We start from the raw sequence: 10,792 nt of genomic DNA on the forward strand, positions 1-10,792 counted from the left end.
TGCTGCCTGTCCCGCTGAGTTACTCCAGCATTTTGTGTCTATCTTCAGTACAAACCAGAATCTGCAGTTCCTTCCTAGTTATTTAGTGGCAACCCTAGCTCACTGAGGCTCCCTGGTGGTACCACTCAGGCAGTGCAGCACCGCACACACAATGTGGGTTAACTCTAGATCAAGTGGACCCGTTGGGCCCAAACCTCTCCTGCATTGGTGCAGCACCCTCTCCTCCCCCACTACCCCTTCCCCCCCCACTCCATTCCTCTCGACCCCCCTTATCTTCCCTCCTCCCCCCACTCCCTCCCTCCATAGGAGATAGATTTAAACTTTCAAATGTGAATAACTTTTAAAATATAACACCGATTTCAATGAAACTTCTTCCATTAGCACCTAAGGGACGACGGTGATTAAGGTGGGCCTAAAATTGTCATGCTATTGTGCACCGTTTTGGCTGTAGTTCAGGAACAAACAAACAAACAAACAAACAAGAGTTTTAGTATATAGATAGACGAACTGATCTGAAGAGGACCCAGTTGGTGAGGGAGGAGTATATTGCTACTGAATGTTAATCATGTCGTGAATATGTAAAATTTGAAACAGAAAAATAGAACCAGGCCCTCCATCCCACCGAGTCCACACCGACCATCGATCACCCGTTCACGCTAGTTCTATGTTATCCCAGTTTCTCGTCCACTCCCTACACACTAGGGGCAATTTACAGAGGGCCAATTAACCTACAAAACCCGCACATCTTTGGGACATGGGAGGAAACCGGAGCACCCGGAGTAAACCTGGGAGAACGTGCAAACTCCACACGGACAGCACCCGAGGTCAGGATGGAATCCGGGTCTCTAGAGCTGTGAGGCAGCAACTCTACCACTGTGCCACCCTCTTTGATTGTTCATCAAGAACTTCATTGTTGGTTCAAATGACCATTACACTCTGGACTGTTCAAATTCAGTAGACAGCTGTGCTAAGAGCTCCGATCAGCCCGAGTAGCATAAGTTATAGGAGCAGAGTTAGGCCATTCGGCCCATTGAGTCCACTCCGCCATTCAATCATGGCTGATCTATCTTTCCCTCACAAACCCATTTTCCTGCCTTCTCCCCGTTCCCTTTGACACCCGTACCAATCAAGAATCTGTCAGTCTCCACTTTAAACAAATGTACCTGTATCTGCATCTCAGTAACATGGCAGTAATAAACCAATAGCAATACCAAAATAATCTTTATTCTTTTTAACTTTTACATTTACCTTCAGGGCAAGGAGGAAAAACAATGACTCACAAGCAAAGCAAGAATCAGCTTGTTGCCCTTGAAGTGTGCTTGATCACAGCTCGGCCCTCAGAGTCCTGCGTAAACAGCCGAGAGAAGGGGGCATTGTGCTCAGCCTGGGGTGATTCACACACAGCACGGTTTGAACGCGACATTGGAACGAGCGGACGCCCACTGTCCCCCATGTGGCTCCTGCTGTCCACACTGCGGTGGGAGATGACCCGGTTGCCCTGTGAATCTTGGCTGAACAACACCGACAGCTCGCACTGGTCACTGGTCAGCCCTTTGAAGGCCAGCAGCTCATCACGGTGTACGTTGACACAATGTTGGAGGGAAGGGCTACCTAGAGGCAACAGGGTCCTTGACGAAGATGGTCGACTCTTCCTCTTTCCCACAAAACGAGACAACGCAGGCTCACCGATGTTTTCCTTATCATCCAGCAGTGAACGTTTGTCCCGGTCTGAGTTTAACTTCTTGGGTGAAAACACTGCCTTCCTTTCCGATGACCACTGGGCTCTGCTCGTAGTACGCAGTGTCGAGGTGAGACAGCCCGGTGACTCTGCTCTGAAATGTTCTGTGCACGGTGAATCAGGGTCAGCATCAGACCAGGCCCCCTGGACTATTGTGTAACTCTCAGCAGCGGACCACACGGACTCCCTGTGTGAGATGACTCTGTTCCCTTGTGAATCCTGAGTAAAATCAAGCTGGCTACCGTCATCAGGAGGCAGAATCGGACCTTCCGTGGACGCAGCAGTCTGTCCTGTAGTTCTGGACTGCAGCCCATGTGTCCCACTGTCAGTGCCTGCAGCAGCTATGTGCTGTGTTAGCGGTGGTGCCTGCTCTTCAGCTGTCACTGTAGTGTTGAGGTATGCAGTGCTGCGAGGGGAGGCTGTGTCTGTGTCCGGACTGACCTCCCACATCTCCCCCCCATCCACCAAAGTGTTGCAGCCAAAGCCGCCTCCATGGGAATCGGGGCCAATGATCAGCTTAGGCTGATCTACAAGCCTTCCTTCGTCGGTGGTGCCAGTGAATGGTGAGGCAGTGTCCACCACCTGCAGGCTACATGCACCGGGGAGACTCCTGGTGTTATCTACGATGCAAAAATCAAAGGCAACCAACAATCAGATCTGGGCCATGTTATACAGCGAATGTGATAGCACAAGACAGGACGCAGAGTGCAGAGGTTTAGGAGGATATTGGCAGCTTTGTGGTCCTGAGCAGAGGTCATCCAGGTTGAGGTATGTGCAAGATTATAAAATCATGAGAAAGTGGTCAGTTGACAAGGTTGACAATCATCCCACCACAACCAGAGAGCAGTGCTGAACTACTATCGACCTCATTGGTGAGCCTCGGACAATCCTTGATCAGACTTTGCTGGCTTTACCTTGCACTAAACATTATTCCTTTATCATGTATCCATACACTGTAAATGGCTCAATTGTAATCATGTATTGTCTTTCTGCTGACTGGATAGCACGCAACAAAAGCTTTTCACTGCACCTTATTACATGTGGCGATTAACTAAACTGAATCAGTGAGGGCAGAAGAGCAATGAACAGGGGCCACTATAAATGTCCTCTGGTGTAAGGGTGAGTGTTGATCAGGGGTATAGTGCATCAGGGGAATGCAGGGAGAAGAAAATTGAATTTCAGTAGGATTTGTGCTGATGCAAACTCGAAGGTCACCATGAAGTCAGTGAACCTAGGATCCCGAGTGCTCTTGAATGTTTGTGAAGGGCTGGTTAAAGGAGAATTCTCCTACCTGTTTAGTTTAGTGATACAGCGCAGAAACAGGCCCTTCGGCCCACCGAGTCCGCACCGAACAGCGATCCCTGCACATTAACACTATCCTACACACACTAGGGACAATTTACAATTATAACAAGCCAATTAGCCTACAGGTTACTGTGAGTCTTTGGAGTGTGGGAAGAAACCGAAGATCTTGGATAAAACCCACGCGGTTACAGGGAGAACGTACAAACTCGATACAGACAAGCACCCGTAACCAGGATCAAACCCGGATCTCTGGCACTGTAAAGCAGCAACTCAACCACTGCGCCACTGTGCCGACCCTCTTAAACTTTTAAACCCACCCCAAATTCCATGACACCAAAGCTAACAAATGGAAAGTGACCAGTACCTTTGGACTTTGGGAAGAAGAAGGAAGAGACGGTTGTCTGCTTGACACACCTTTGGGTAGACCTTGTCTGGGTGAAGTTCAGAGCAACGTCTATGTTGTACTTGCTTCTGGACAGAGGGTTCATAAACTCAGAAATGGAGTGGGCCTGGAAATAGAAAATGGTTTTAACATTAGGACAAACTGTGAGTTACAAACGGCGGGCAAGGGAGGGATGAACTGGTCAGATGTCCAGCCCACTATCAGGAAAAGGCCGGCACGGCAGCGCAGCAGGTAGAGCTGCTGCCTCACCGTACCTGAGACCCGAGTTCGATACTGATCTCAGGTCCATCTGCGAGGAGTTTGCACATTCTTCCTGTGACCGTGTGGGGTTTCCTCCATGGATTTAATTGTCATATCTACCGGCAACCAAACAATGATGAGTGTTTGACAGCACTAGGCCTGTACTCGCTGGAGGTTAGAAGAATGAGGTGGTACCCAAATAGTGAAAGGGTTGGATAGAGTGGATGTGGAGAGGATGTTTCCACCAGTGGGAGAGTCTAATACTAGAGGTCATAGCCTCAGAATTAAAGGACGTTCCTTTATGAAGATTGAGGAATTTCTTTAGCCAGAGGGTGGTGAATCTGTGGAATTCTTTGCCACAGAAGGCTGTGGAAGTAATCGATGGATATTTTTACGGCAGAGATAGGTAGATTTTTGATTAGTATGGGTGTCAGGGGTTATAGGGAGAAGGCAGGAGAATGGCGTTAGGGGGAGAGATAGATCAGCCATGGTTAAAAGGCGGAGTAGACTTGATGGGCCAAATGGCCTAATTCTGCTCCTATCACTTATGACCTTATGAATTATATTCTTACTTGCCAGTGTTTTGTTGGCTCATTAATGCACAAATAAATGTAGAATATTCAACAACACGGCGGCACGGTAGCGCAGCGGTAGAGTTGCTGCTTTACAGCGAATGCAGCGCCGGAGACGCAGGTTCGATCCTGACTACGGGTGCTGCACTGTAAGGAGTTTGTACGTTCTCCCCGTGACCTGCGTGGGTTTTCTCCGAGATCTTCGGTTTCCTCCCACACTCCAAAGACGTACAGGTATGTAGGTTAATTGGCTCGGTAAATGTAAAAATTGTCCCTAGTGGGTGTAGGATAGTGTTAATGTACGGGGATCACTGGGCGGCACGGACTTGGAGGGCCGAAAAGGCCTGTTTCCGGCTGTAGATATATGATGATGATGATGATGACAAGTTGGCTGAAGGGAACAAAATCAGAAAAGAGAGATCCAGCCATGAACAATGGAACATTATACAGGGTGAGCATAGCCCCAAAGTTTACCGACCTTCACTTTCTTTCTCTTCAGCTCCTCTGTGTCCAACCAAATCCCACACTCCTCCACCTTCTGGATCCCAAATCTCCTCCGACGTTTCATTGTTTGAAGCCTGGCGGATGATGCTGGCAGGAGGAACTGTGGAAAGATTCACGGTTTGTCTTAAGAAGGGTCTCGGCCTGAAACGTCACCCATTCCTTCTCTCCCGAGATGCTGCCTGACCCGCTGAGTTACCTCAGCATTTTGTGTCTACCCCCGAAAGATTCACGGGTTAGGCCATGCTGGGCGCTGTTCTATCACCCTTGCCTTTCCAAGAGACACAGGTTCCCAGGCCAGTGATACCAAGTCACCTCAGTCCATCAGGTCCTGCCATAAGATAAGACACAAAAAGCTGGAGTAACTCAGCGGGACAGGCAGCGTCTCTGGAGAGAAGGAATGGGTGACATTTTGGGTCGAGACCCTTCTTCTCAACCTGAAACATCACCAATTCCTTCTCTCCTTCTCTCCAGAGATGCTGCCTGTCCCGTTGAGTTACTCCAGCTTTTTGTGCCTCTCTTTGGTTTAAACCAGCATCTGCAGTTCCTTCCTACAATGACATTACACTTTGTCTGTAGAACTGACACACCACACTCCTGAGAATGATATTCTGCACTCTTTGCTCTATCTATAATACTTGAGCTTGACATGATTGTATTTATGTATGGTATTATCTGATCTGATTGGATAGCATGCAAAGCAAAGCTTTTCACGTGACAATGATAAACCTAAACCATCGCAGAATTGTTATGTCCCGAGAGAGGCCATTCAGCCCATCAAGACTATGGCAGTTTCTGATGCAGAATCTATAAGGCATGTTTTTGATGGACTGCCTAACTCCTTGTGAGCCCCCCCATTCCTGCCCCCAATCTTCCTTCTACCTGTGCCCCCCACTTTTGCTCCAACTCCCTGACTCTGCAAACTCCGCGCCCCCCCAACCGTTCCCTCAGTGCTCCCCACCCTTGTCCAACTCCGTGGAACCCACCCCTGGCCCCTCCAATGTGACAACTGTTCCCACCTCAAACGTCCCCTCTCCATGTCCCCCCATTGCATGTACCCCCAGCCTTGCCCAACACCCTGTGCATCCACCTCCAACTCCCTGCCCCCGCCCACTCCCCTGCTCCCCAACTCCCTGTCCCCATCACACCTGCCCCCCAATTCCCTGTACCCCTCACCCACATACCCCAACTCCCTGTCCCCATCACACCTGCCCCCCTCACCTCTGCCCCCCAACACCCTGTACCCCTCATTCATGTAACCCCTCACCTCTGCCCCAATACCCTGTACCCCTCACCGCTGCCCCCAACACCCTGTACCCCTCATTCATGTAACCCCAACTCCCTGTCCCCATCACACCTGCCCAATTCCTTGTACCCTCACCTCTGCCCCCCAACACCCTGTACCCCTCATTCATGTAACCCCTCACCTCTGCCCCCAACTCCCTGCACCCCTTACCTCTGCCTCACAACACCCTGTACCCCTCACCCATGTACCCCTCACCTGTCTCCCAACACCCTGTACCCCTCACCCATGTACCCCAACTCCCTGTGCTCCCACCCATGCCATGTACCCCAACTCCCTGTAACCAACTCCATGTACCCCCAATTCCCTGTACCCCCCATTCCAAGTACCCCCAATTCCCTGTACCCCCCCACCCATGTACCCCAACTCCCTGTACCCCCTACTCCATGTACCCCTCACCACTGCCCCCAACTCCATGTACCCCCCTACTCCCTGTACCCCTCACCTCTGCCCCCAATTCCCTGTACCCCCCACCCATGTACCCCAATTCCCTGTACCCCCCCACCCATGTACCCCAATTCCCTGTACCCCCCCACCCATGTACCCCAATTCCCTGTACCCCCCACCCATGTACCCCAATTCCCTTTACCCCCCCACCCATGTACCCCAATTCCCTGTACCCCCCACCCATGTACCCCAATTCCCTGTACCCCCCCACCCATGTACCCCAATTCCCTGTACCCCCCACCCATGTACCCCAATTCCCTGTACCCCCCACCCATGTACCCCAATTCCCTGTACCCCCCCACCCATGTACCCCAATTCCCTGTACCCCTCACCTCTGCCCCAATTCCCTGTACCCCCCCACCCATGTACCCCAATTCCCTGTACCCCCCCACCCATGTACCCCAATTCCCTGTACCCCCCACCCATGTACACCAATTCCCTGTACCCCCCACCCATGTACCCCAATTCCCTGTACCCCCCACCCATGCACCCCAACTCCCTGTACCCCCTACTCCCTGTACCCCTCACCACTGCCCCCAACTCCCTGTACCCCCTACTCCCTGTACCCCTTACCTCTGCCCCCAATTCCCTGTACCCCCCACCCATGTACCCCAATTCCCTGTACCCCCCCACCCATGTACCCCCCACCCATGTACCCCAATTCCCTGTACCCCCCCACCCATGTACCCAAATTCCCTGTACACCCCCACCCATGTACCCCAATTCCCTGTACCCCCCCACCCATGTACCCCAATTCCCTGTACCCCCCACCCATGTACCCCAATTCCCTGTACCCCCACCCATGTACCCCAATTCCCTGTAACCCCCACCCATGTACCCCAATTCCCTGTACCCCCCACCCATGTACCCCAATTCCCTGTACCCCCCACCCATGTACCCCAATTCCCTGTACCCCCCCACCCATGTACCCCAATTCCCTGTACCCCCCACCCATGTACCCCAATTCCCTGTACCCCCCCCACCCATGTACCCCAATTCCCTGTACCCCCCCCACCCATGTACCCCAATTCCCTGTACCCCCACCCATGTACCCCAATTCCCTGTACCCCTCACCTCTGCCCCCAATTCCCTGTACCCCCCATCCATGTACCCCAATTCCCTGTACCCCCCACCCATGTACCCCAATTCCCTGTACCCCCCACCCATGTACCCCAATTCCCTGTACCCCCCACCCATGTACCCCAATTCCCTGTACCCCCCCCACCCATGTACCCCAATTCCCTGTACACCCCCACCCATGTACCCCAATTCCCTGTACCCCCCCACCCATGTACCCAAATTCCCTGTACCCCCCACCCATGTACCCCAATTCCCTGTACCCCCCACCCATGTACCCCAATTCCCTGTACCCCCCCACCCATGTACCCAAATTCCCTGTACACCCCCACCCATGTACCCCAATTCCCTGTACCCCCCCACCCATGTACCCCAATTCCCTGTACCCCCCACCCATGTACCCCAATTCCCTGTACCCCCCACCCATGTACCCCAATTCCCTGTACCCCCCACCCATGTACCCCAATTCCCTGTACCCCCACCCATGTACCCCAATTCCCTGTACCCCCCCACCCATGCACCCCAATTCCCTGTAACCCCCCACCCATGTACCCCAATTCCCTGTACCCCCCCACCCATGTACCCCAATTCCCTGTACCCCCCCCCCCACCCATGTACCCCAATTCCCTGTAACCCCCCCACCCATGTACCCCAATTCCCTGTACCCCCCCACCCATGTACCCCAATTCCCTGTACCCCTACTCCCTGTACCCCTCACCTCTGCCCCCAATTCCCTGTACCCCCCACCCATGTACCCCAATTCCCTGTACCCCCCACCCATGTACCCCAATTCCCTGTACCCCCCACCCATGTACCCCAATTCCCTGTACCCCCCACCCATGCACCCCAATTCCCTGTACCCCCCCCCACCCATGTACCCCAATTCCCTGTACACCCCCACCCATGTACCCCAATTCCCTGTACCCCCCCACCCATGTACCCCAATTCCCTGTACCCCCCACCCATGTACCCCAATTCCCTGTATCCCCCACCCATGTACCCCAATTCCCTGTACCCCCCACCCATGTACCCCAATTCCCTGTACCCCCCACCCATGTACCCCAATTCCCTGTACCCCCACCCATGTACCCCAATTCCCTGTACCCCCCCCCCACCCATGTACCCCAATTCCCTGTACACCCCCACCCATGTACCCCAATTCCCTGTACCCCCCCACCCATGTACCCCAATTCTCTGTACCCCCCCCCACCCATGTACCCCAATTCCCTGTATCCCCCACCCATGTACCCCAATTCCCTGTACCCCCCACCCATGTACCCCAATTCCCTGTACCCCCCACCCATGTACCCCAATTCCCTGTACCCCCCCACCCATGTACCCAAATTCCCTGTACACCCCCACCCATGTACCCCAATTCCCTGTACCCCCCCACCCATGTACCCCAATTCCCTGTACCCCCCAACCCATGTACCCCAATTCCCTGTACCCCCCACCCATGTACCCCAATTCCCTGTACCCCCCCACCCATGTACCCCAATTCCCTGTACACCCCCACCCATGTACCCCAATTCCCTGTACCCCCCCACCCATGTACCCCAATTCCCTGTAACCCCCCCCCCACCCATGTACCCCAATTCCCTGTACCCCCCCACCCATGTACCCCAATTCCCTGTACCCCCACCCATGTACCCCAATTCCCTGTACCCCCCACCCATGTACCCCAATTCCCTGTACCCCCCCCACCCATGTACCCCAATTCCCTGTACCCCCCACCCATGTACCCCAATCCCCTGTACCCCCCCACCCATGTACCCCAATTCCCTGTACCCCCCACCCATGTACCCCAATTCCCTGTACCCCCCCACCCATGTACCCCAATTCCCTGTACCCCCCCACCCATGTACCCCAATTCCCTGTACCCCCCACCCATGTACCCCAATTCCCTGTACCCCCCACCCATGTACCCCAATTCCCTGTACCCCCCACCCATGTACCCCAATTCCCTGTACCCCCCCACCCATGTACCCCAATTCCCTGTACCCCCCCACCCATGTACCCCAATTCCCTGTACCCCCCCACCCATGTACCCAAATTCCCTGTACACCCCCACCCATGTACCCCAATTCCCTGTACCCCCCACCCATGTACCCCAATTCCCTGTACCCCCCACCCATGTACCCCAATTCCCTGTACCCCCCCACCCATGTACCCCAATTCCCTGTACCCCCACCCATGTACCCCAATTCCCTGTACCCCCCCACCCATGTACCCCAATTCCCTGTACCCCTACTCCCTGTACCCCTCACCTCTGCCCCCAATTCCCTGTACCCCCCACCCATGTACCCCAATTCCCTGTACCCCCCACCCATGTACCCCAATTCCCTGTACCCCCCACCCATGTACCCCAATTCCCTGTACCCCAATTCCCTGTACCCCCCACCCATGTACCCCAATTCCCTGTACCCCCCACCCATGTACCCCAATTCCCTGTACCCCCCACCCATGTACCCCAATTCCCTGTACCCCCCACCCATGTACCCCAATTCCCTGTACCCCCCCACCCATGTACCCCAATTCCCTGTACCCCCCACCCATGTACCCCAATTCCCTGTACCCCCCACCCATGTACCCCAATTCCCTGTACCCCCCACCCATGTACCCCAATTCCCTGTACCCCTACTCCCTGTACCCCTCACCTCTGCCCCCAATTCCCTGTACCCCCCACCCATGTACCCCAATTCCCTGTACCCCCCACCACCCATGTACCCCAATTCCCTGTACCCCCCACCCATGTACCCCAATTCCCTGTACCCCCTACTCCCTGTACCCCTCACCTCTGCCCCCAATTCCCTGTACCCCCCACCCATGTACCCCAATTCCCTGTACCCCCCCCACCCATGTACCCCAATTCCCTGTACCCCCCCACCCATGTACCCCAATTCCCTGTACCCCCCACCCATGTACCCCAATTCCCTGTACCCCCCCACCCATGTACCCCAATTCCCTGTACCCCTACTCCCTGTACCCCTCACCTCTGCCCCCAATTCCCTGTACCCCCCACCCATGTACCCCAATTCCCTGTACCCCCCACCCATGTACCCCAATTCCCTGTACCCCCCCCACCCATGTACCCCAATTCCCTGTACCCCCCCCACCCATGTACCCCAATTCCCTGTACCCCCCCACCCATGTACCCCAATTCCCTGTACCCCCCACCCATGTACCCCAATTCCCTGTACCCCCCA

The 10,792-nt window shown here is 54.3% G+C and overlaps 1 protein-coding gene across 1 annotated transcript in view; it reads right to left on the reverse strand.

Annotated features, from left to right (window-relative positions):
- Positions 1-1,232: 1,232 nt before the first annotated feature.
- Positions 1,233-10,792, reverse strand: part of aunip (aurora kinase A and ninein interacting protein) — a 10,568-nt gene continuing 1,008 nt past the window's right edge. Inside the window, exons 2-4 of the mRNA XM_078427909.1 lie at positions 4,737-4,862; positions 3,408-3,552; positions 1,233-2,358 (exon numbers count right to left, since the gene is read on the reverse strand). Of these exons, the coding sequence (XP_078284035.1) occupies positions 1,295-2,358; positions 3,408-3,552; positions 4,737-4,826 (1,299 nt within the window). The 5' untranslated portion in view covers positions 4,827-4,862 and the 3' untranslated portion in view covers positions 1,233-1,294. The remainder of the gene's footprint in view (positions 2,359-3,407; positions 3,553-4,736; positions 4,863-10,792) is intronic.

The sequence above is a fragment of the Rhinoraja longicauda genome, chromosome 34 (genome assembly GCF_053455715.1).
Source record: "Rhinoraja longicauda isolate Sanriku21f chromosome 34, sRhiLon1.1, whole genome shotgun sequence".
NCBI lineage: Eukaryota > Metazoa > Chordata > Chondrichthyes > Rajiformes > Arhynchobatidae > Rhinoraja > Rhinoraja longicauda.